Source organism: Acanthisitta chloris, unplaced genomic scaffold (assembly GCF_000695815.1).
Source record: "Acanthisitta chloris isolate BGI_N310 unplaced genomic scaffold, ASM69581v1 scaffold15233, whole genome shotgun sequence".
In the NCBI taxonomy this organism is placed as follows: Eukaryota; Metazoa; Chordata; class Aves; order Passeriformes; family Acanthisittidae; genus Acanthisitta; species Acanthisitta chloris.
In genome coordinates this window covers 73,766-82,007 of record NW_008663420.1, presented here as the reverse complement: position 1 = coordinate 82,007, position 8,242 = coordinate 73,766, and the positions used below count along the sequence as shown (strand labels likewise).

The 8,242-nt window shown below is 39.6% G+C and overlaps 1 protein-coding gene across 1 annotated transcript in view; it reads right to left on the bottom strand.

The window, feature by feature from the left end:
* Nucleotides 1–1,204: 1,204 nt before the first annotated feature.
* The window catches only part of ZNF608 (zinc finger protein 608), a 78,598-nt gene continuing 71,560 nt past the window's right edge, over nucleotides 1,205–8,242 (bottom strand). Inside the window, 5 exon segments of the mRNA XM_009070999.1 lie at nucleotides 1,205–1,290; nucleotides 2,526–2,679; nucleotides 3,571–3,743; nucleotides 4,303–4,720; nucleotides 6,498–8,242. The exon segment at nucleotides 6,498–8,242 is cut by the window's right edge and continues 38 nt beyond it. Coding sequence (XP_009069247.1) covers nucleotides 1,205–1,290; nucleotides 2,526–2,679; nucleotides 3,571–3,743; nucleotides 4,303–4,720; nucleotides 6,498–8,242 — 2,576 coding nt within the window.

Below are 8,242 nucleotides of genomic sequence, written 5' to 3'. Positions count from 1 at the left end.
ATATATATATATAAAAACAGAAGTCTAATTACAGCAACATTTGTTACTCTGTGATAAAATCTGCAATTTACAAAAATGAAATGACTGGTTTTTGCCTGCCATTAAGGCATTTCAAATTAACACCATGGAACTGATGTCTGTAATAAAGCGCTTCCTCATGTGATCCAGTCACATGACAATGTTCATCCCCAAATTCATCATTCTCTGAAAAGAGAAAGAATAATGTTTTAGTGAGCAGCATCCTTTCCTCATGCTTTTATTCTGCACCTCATGAAATGAAATGAAATCTGTGCAAGTATTCTCAAACCCAAGAAGAAAAGGTGGCAAGCCATATCGTAATCCCTCCCCTGCCAGGAACAACATACTAAGAAGCAACCTGTGCCAAGATTTATCTTCTGAGTTTTGACACCCTATCATCCATCATCTCTTTCAGGGCTACAAACGTTTCTTACTCAAATAATTCCCGATAAGAGCCTTGCATGACTGCTTGTTTTCAGAGTCCACTCTTGGAAAGACACACATAACCATGGAATATTACAGTACTATTTAATACATCAAACTCTGGAATATAATGTGGCAGCAACAGAAGAAACCCTAAGGTATTTTGGGTTTTTCACTTGAGATAGGATCATTATAATACAGTAAAGACTCTTTCTTCTTGAAGAGTAGGGATGGTGGTTGAAGAGTAAACTCTACTGAAAGCCTAGTAAATAACTGAGAGGTGAATGTGTGGAATGGGCATGTAACTTAAATACAGTGTCATCTCTAATGGGTTCCCAAACAAACCTCTCTGAAAGCAAAATCAGCAAACCAGGCAGACTTGCAGAATAGATAAAATCTTAAGTTTTCCTGGCTGTACATGGAACCAAGTGAACACAAATTTTAACAAAATGTTATTAAAAATTTGGATCTTAAATATATTTCATAATCACTCATTTTATCTTAACACCAATCCTTAAAATAGTTCCTTGAAAACCTCAGGAGACAGACTGCTTGTTCTTTCTTAATGATGTACGCTACAGTTAAAGGACACAAGTAAGGACAAAACATTACCTTAAAGAGAACAAAACTGCAATTAACCCAAAGCACCAAGTTTTTTCTCAGCTTTAAAAACTGTGTCATACAAGGAACTGCAGACCATCAGGCTAAAAATGTGTGATTTGCTTTCTCCTCTCTATGTTATGATATATAATTTACTGGCAATTTACCTTCTTTGTGCAGGAAACATACCAGATGCAGATGCCTGTGCAGCCACCTGCTGAGTGGCAACAAGGGCAGCAGAGGTCAATCCTGAGGGAAAGAAGAAACAAAGGACTGTTGATGTATGTCTGGTTTTAATGGATTTTTACGCTCAAAAAAATGTTAAGAAGTATCTCTAAGGCAAACATCCAGAAAATGGTGAGGTTTTAACACTACATAAATGGCAAATATTCCAGGCAACATTGTTAAGACAGTCTGTCCAGTATGATCAGTATACCTTTATATAATAAAATGAATCATCCTTGATAGATATTTTACAAGAAATTACAGCATTTCTACCTACTCGAAATACTACACCATATGAAGCTATGTGGTTTGTATGACTTCCTGAATAGGAAGCTCAGTAGAAATAATAGGTAGCAGGAAACAACAAGAATCAAAAGTCACAGTGAATTACAGAAATGGCATGCCAGCTGCTCAGAATACAATACTTTCATAATAACTTACCATTTTTACAGTTTTGCTACTGAACAAGGATAATGTGTCCCAAAAGGCATACAGAATCACTGAATCAAACTGAGAAATGTCAAGACTTTTACGCAGGAAAAATAAGTGCTGAGGCACCAAGTGAACGCAAAGAACTAATGTCATTTAGCTAACAATTGTGATAGCACATACTTCACTGCATGGGAGGAAATCTCCTTTTAATTCAGCTAGAGTCCACAGTTAGAGAAAAAACATTCAAAGACTGGTATAAAACCTAGGGAGAATAAATCGTATCTTACTGTGCTGCTTTTTCCCTGACTGCAACTTTGTGCATGGCATTTGCCAAAATACAAAGAGTTCTCTTTTCAGAGGGCCAAATTATAACAAGCGCAAACCCTTGTGACTGCAATGCCTTGTACATAAAATATGTTCAGTATAAAAAGCTTTTGTCTTTGCTACACTTCCTCCATTGCTTACACAACCCTAATTATACAAAAAGGAGGTTGTTTGGTTTGGATTTTTTACTGCCTTTGAGCTAGTTAATGTCAGTTTTCAGGAGGAATCAAAACATTCACGTGAATGACAGCCTAACTGGTACATCTTTAATAATGTTCTAACACCCAGTTTCGAAAACAAAAGTTGGTATTTCTCAGGCATGAAGCTATTCATTTACTGTTAGTACATGCTGTGAATTTTCAAGCCTTCTCCCTAAATGTGAAGGGCTTCTGATTTAACAGTGAGATCTCTATTCAAAAATGCTTCCCGTGGGCATGATTTCAATGTGAAGGTCACGATTCCATGGGGCAAGCTAATCCCACCATTGGAAATCTTCTGCTCACCTTGAAATGGGTCATATTGTCCAGGTATAAGGGGGTAACCCATTCCAACATGTGTATGATGGTGTGTATGGAGATGCCGCTGGCTAAAAGGAGAATGGCGGTCTCGTTCCCTTTCTGCTTCCCGTTCACGCTCAGCTGCCGATTTTTCCACAGGCTAGCAACAAAAAGTGAAAGAAAACTGATGCAAGAATTTTAAAAGGGATGAAATCACAACAGAACCATACTTTCACTACTTGTCAAAAACCTTCTGAATTCAAATAATGAAGTTAATGTTTTTCTGGAGAAGTAGTATCCCTACTGCGTGATTTGCACTTGATTCTAATCAAGCTAGTGCTTCTGTCCAATGAAAGATTTACCAAGGCACAGAGCTTTTGAGGCAATACACTGCAGCCTGAAGCTATCACAATGACTTCCAGTTTTGGGTTCCCTGAAGTTTGGATGGCTTGTCAATGCCTGAACAACCTGGTTGAGCTGCTGAAAGCTGATGTAAATGAATTCTCAGCCCTCTAAAGTGCTCTGGGGATTGATCAAGTCTGACTGAATAGTCAGAAAAACATTTTAAAAAATAGAACTAGAGCTGATGACTTGCTCAGAATTAAAACTAGCACCAACTTGTCTGAAAGAACAATGTTCCAATGCATAAATCTTCAGAAACGGGGGCTGGTAATCTGCTATTTGGAAGATGTGTCTTGGCCAATACAAGGAGGGGATATTACCAAATCCCATAGCCCAGCTTCTCATTTAATTATCTGTTTCCAAACTGGAGCTTCCTGTTTAACTGCAATAAACTATGCATGTGGAGGTATCTCTGAATCTATGTTTCTATATAAGTCCATTCAAGATGGGAAGACTTTGAGCACAGAAGTGTGTTACGGTTTATGCCACAAAAGCATCTTGACTATAAACTGCTATTCATTTAAGCAGTACTATTAGGAAGAATCATGCATTCAGAGCTTGGTGCCGGATTGGGTGTTTCTTAAATTATGTTCTTTCTCTACTCCTTCCCATATGTACCACTCTTCAGAAACAACAGGTGAAGCCTTACAACAGGTGACTTGCTGCGATACTGGTTGGCATGCTGCTGGAGCAAATCCAGTGCTTTGGACTCAGTGGTTGATTTTGCATTGATACTTGGGCTGGTATTGACTTTCTCTGTCTCTTCTCTCCCTGACATCTTCCCATAAACTGGATAATGAAATCCTGGAGAGAGATAGGCCCCTGCAGGTAAACAACAAATACCACATCAAGTTACTGGTTTTACATTTTGGTTATATCAAGGTAGGAGGAGGGAATGCCAGAACAGAGGATAACATCAAAAGCAGATCACATGACTATCAAATGGTATCTTTGCTCTTCAATTTCTTCACCTAATTTACCTTGATGAATGGCAGTTATAAAGAGGGTTGAGTTGATAGCCATTTCAGACATTTATGGGTCCTCTTTAAGTGAAAGTAATAGTAACTATAATGGCTCTGGCAGTAAGTCCTTAGAATATTTTCATAGGCAATAAACTATCAGTCAGTCTAACAGCAACAGCAGACTGTCAAGGGGTGAGAAACCTGCAGCTGGGAACTGTGAGAGTTCATAAAAGGAACATCTTGTATTAAATCAGTTTCATCCACAGAACTTTCCATAGTGGAAGCACAAGCAACACAAAGTCATCCATGAACCTTCTAATGTACCCTAGCAACTAACAGAAATATTAAAATGCAGGCTTTACTGCAATTTGAGGGTGCAAATCTTAACTAGCATGCAAGGCAAATTTCAGAATACATACCAGGGTAGCTGTGCATTAGGACAGGAGACACTGCGCGATAGGCTGGATGGTTGGGATCGTACATCTGTGGATAAGGATAAGCATGCAAGTACTGGATATATGACTGATGCTGACTCATTGGTGAGGAAACTGCTACTCTAGCACCCCGAGAGTCCTTCCAATTTACAGGAGTCTTTTGATCATCATTTTTTATCTTGCTCTCATCCACTGATTGAGAATCAGAACGCTTGACCTCTTTAGGCTCCTCTTTAATGCTTGCTAATGAGACAGGAAGGTTAGGCAGGGAACTTTCCTTGTTAGGTGTTTTTCTAGGACTGTCTTCTTTTAGCTTTTTCTCACGATCAAGTTCTTCTGATTTTTGCTGATCAAGGTATTTCGGCTGATAGACATAATGATGCCATGTTCGTGAATCTGGATCCTAATGCAGATGAGAAAAAAATTGTCCAAATTTAGATAGTGAAATAAGTTCATTATTGATATTTCCCATACTTCAGCTGATGTATTTTTAACAGCTGTTTCAATACCATATCCCTATTACATAGAGGAATGGCTTGCTTGCTACACAGTGCCTTGAGCTCAAAGTCAACCTAATATTCCCATGAATGAGCTAGAGACTATTATCAAAATGTAATTCAATTGCTTCATCTTATATCCTCCTTCATGACTTTAAGTAGTTTAATCATGAAATACATATGTATTGTAACAAACTTCTGAGACCACGCTATTCATAAAACATTTTAATTAAAGCCCATAGAGAGGTTTTCCCACTAGGGAGCAAAAAATACCTGTGAACTACAAAATTAAAGCTGTCTAATGATATGTCAGAGCACTTAGAATACCTGGAAAAATGCACATGAAAAACTGATCTAGCTGGAAAGATGCTACTGCTGCCTCTGGTATTTACAAACATTTAGGAATCGGCAGAAGTCAGACATTAAGGCAGAGTTCATAATCTGACAGTCTTATTTCATGTTTGTAAAATTACACATGGGTAAGTATTTATAGGATCAGGACCACATGGTTTAAAGGACAAGTACTAGGCACTGTAAATACTTTTTTACATAATATATTACACAAACCAGTTTATAAACATGTTAGAGAATTAAGTAGGTGAGTTCTTTGCAACATGACTCCAAATCAGTACTGAGAAGTAAGAGGAAGAGTTCTTTTTCTAATACAGGATATGCAAGAGCTAATTGTAAACATTTTCTCCAATTGATAAAAATGTATGGCACATGCCACAGAAATATAAGCACACAAGTAGACGCTTGGACAGTCCGGTTCAAATATTCACTTGAATCAGCAGAAATCTTCTCCTACTCAGGACTATACCATCCCACTTCTTTTAGAGCTCCCTAACTCCCACTCCCCTGACCCCACTGTATCTTGAAAGACAGCCCATAAGGGTGAAGTCTGGGATGTACCATACAACAGAACATGAAAGCATCAAGCATTGAGGCCCTGATTCAGAGCACTGAGACAGTTGCATGCCCTCAAATGAAGGCAATGTGACATCTAGAAAGGTCAGCATGAAGCAACTGGATAAAATTCTGGTTCCACTGAAGTCAATGGCAAAACTATCACTGACTTCAATGGAGAGAGGATTTCATCCATTGTGTAGGTCTGTAGGGGCTTGAGGTTGGTTGAGGAGAGAAGGGGAAGTTAACTGCTTCAAAAAGGTCACCTTGGGTTAAGATAAAGAGCTGAGCTTCAAGCCAACTCTTCAAAGAACCAGCTCACCCATCTTCAGTAAATGCCAACTGTCACTTAACAAAAAAAAGAAACACTTCAAACCGTGTTTCAAATCTACTTTAAGTCCTCTCACAATGAAAGCTGCTTATTTTGCTTGAAATTTCTCATTTCTGAACTAAGCAAAATGCTTGGAATTTACATCTAAAAGAGAAATATAATTCTATTTTATTCATGCATATAATTTAAAATAGTCTATTCAGGTCTTAAGCCTGGGCTCTGTCACCACCTTACTAGACTTTTTAATTTATTTTTTTATTCTTTTCAAGCAGCTCAACTGAAAGGTCTATTGGTCTATTCACAGACTACAATACTATCCAGCACAAAAAAAAGCATGGTGGAGCTTGTTTGGTTGAAAAGGTAGGAGAACATAGCAGATCAGGGAGAAAATCTCACATGGCTTAAAAATAAATAAGACGACTTTGTTCCATTTCCTGTGATCTCACCTGTTTAAATCTTGTGATTGGATCTACTCCTGTTTGCTTCATGGAGTCCATAACAGATTTCATCTCCACAGCTTCCTTTATAAGCTGGTGGTTTTCCATTTGTTTGGCTTTGAAACTGTCGGACTGAAGCTGCTGCTGGTGATTGGAAAGAATCTGTGATTTGCTTGTCTCCTCACCTTTGCTAGGGACTGATGACCCTATTTTAGTGTTATTTTTGCAGGACTCTGGAGTTGAAGGAGCCTTTGAAATAGTGGCAGATGGAATATTCTTCTGCTTGTTGTCATCCTTCCCGATCTCCTTCAAAGGGGGTTCGTTCTTCCTTTCACAGTCCCTCCCAGTTTGTGCCATTTTCTGTTCAGCTAGTCTCTGGTCCTCATAGTACTTTTCATACTGCTGCCTGTAAGCAGGGTTAGAGGCCATTAAGGACTTTTGGTCCATATAGAGCCCATAGGCATACTGTCCATAATAAAGTGACTGAGCAAGTGCAGGGTGTCTTTGCGTTATTACTGACTGATGTTGCGGCTGCAAGTTAGAGGAAGTGCTTTCACTTTTCTTGGCATCTGATGGTTCTACCTTCTCTTTCTTTTCAGCCTCTTCCTCAGCCTCTTTTTTGATCTTCAGTCCCTGTGGGGTACTGCTGTTCCCAGCTGCTGGGGCACTGACCTGTCCAGAGTGCAAGTAACTTGGGGAATAATAAGGATCGTAGCCATGGTAATAGGGAGAATGAGTCTCTTTTGCTTGAGCCGATTGTGCTGTGGTTGAAGAATGCCCTTTTACAACACCATCTTTATTAGAAATAATATCTGACGGAGAGCTGGTCTTTGACCTCATGCCCTCTGACCTGCTGTCAGAGCCACCATCATCAGCTGCATCAGAAATATCTGAATAAGCAGGGCTGTTGGTTTTAGCGGCTGTGCTATCTGCGCCATTTTGTGTCAACACGTGCAGTGGCGCCATGGCCGATTGTCCATTCACCAAAGTGCTGCATTCCATCCTGGAGGCACTCCCTATGGAAGGGCTGGGCGCATTGTCTGTGAACGTGTAAACTTTATCAGCTTCAGCCTTAATACTTGCCATCCTGCTCTCTTGAGACTCTGACAGTCCATTAGCTAGCACTTCATTCTTGTTCAGATGGTCCTTTAAAAAATGCCCAGATAAGTCTTTCCCAGACCCTTTTGAATCCTCTATCTTTCCCAGCTTAGAATCCATCTTGGGGCTGCCCATCTCTTTACCTTCTTTGTCCTTCAGCTTTCGCTTCTCCTTTTTCTTTTTGTCTTTGAGTGATGTGAGAGCTGGGTTTACAGTGCTTGGCTCTCCCATAATTGTGGGCTTTGGTTGAATAGGTTTCAGTGGAGGGCTCTTTGGTGTAGCCTGAACAATAGTAGTTGTTAGAGAGGGCAGTCCTGGTATTGTCCCTGTAGTGGTGGTTGTAAAGGCTGTAGTAGGTATAGCTATTAACTGTGGAGGAGTTGGTGCAGGCGCTGGGGCAATAGGCCTGGCTGTTTTCAGTTTGGAAAGGTTTTTATCCACTTTGCAATTGTTTGATTTCTTGCCTTTATCACCCAAACTCTTCTTGTCAATTAACCCTTCAGCCTCCAATTTCGGCATTTCAGTTTGCAAACTGCCATCTGCTACTGAGCAATTATCCAGTGTGGATGCCATATTAGAAATTACTGGAAGGCTGTTCAATTCACTGTTCAGACCCTTCTTTTTGCCAGAATTCTTGCCAGTTTTGGAACTGATAA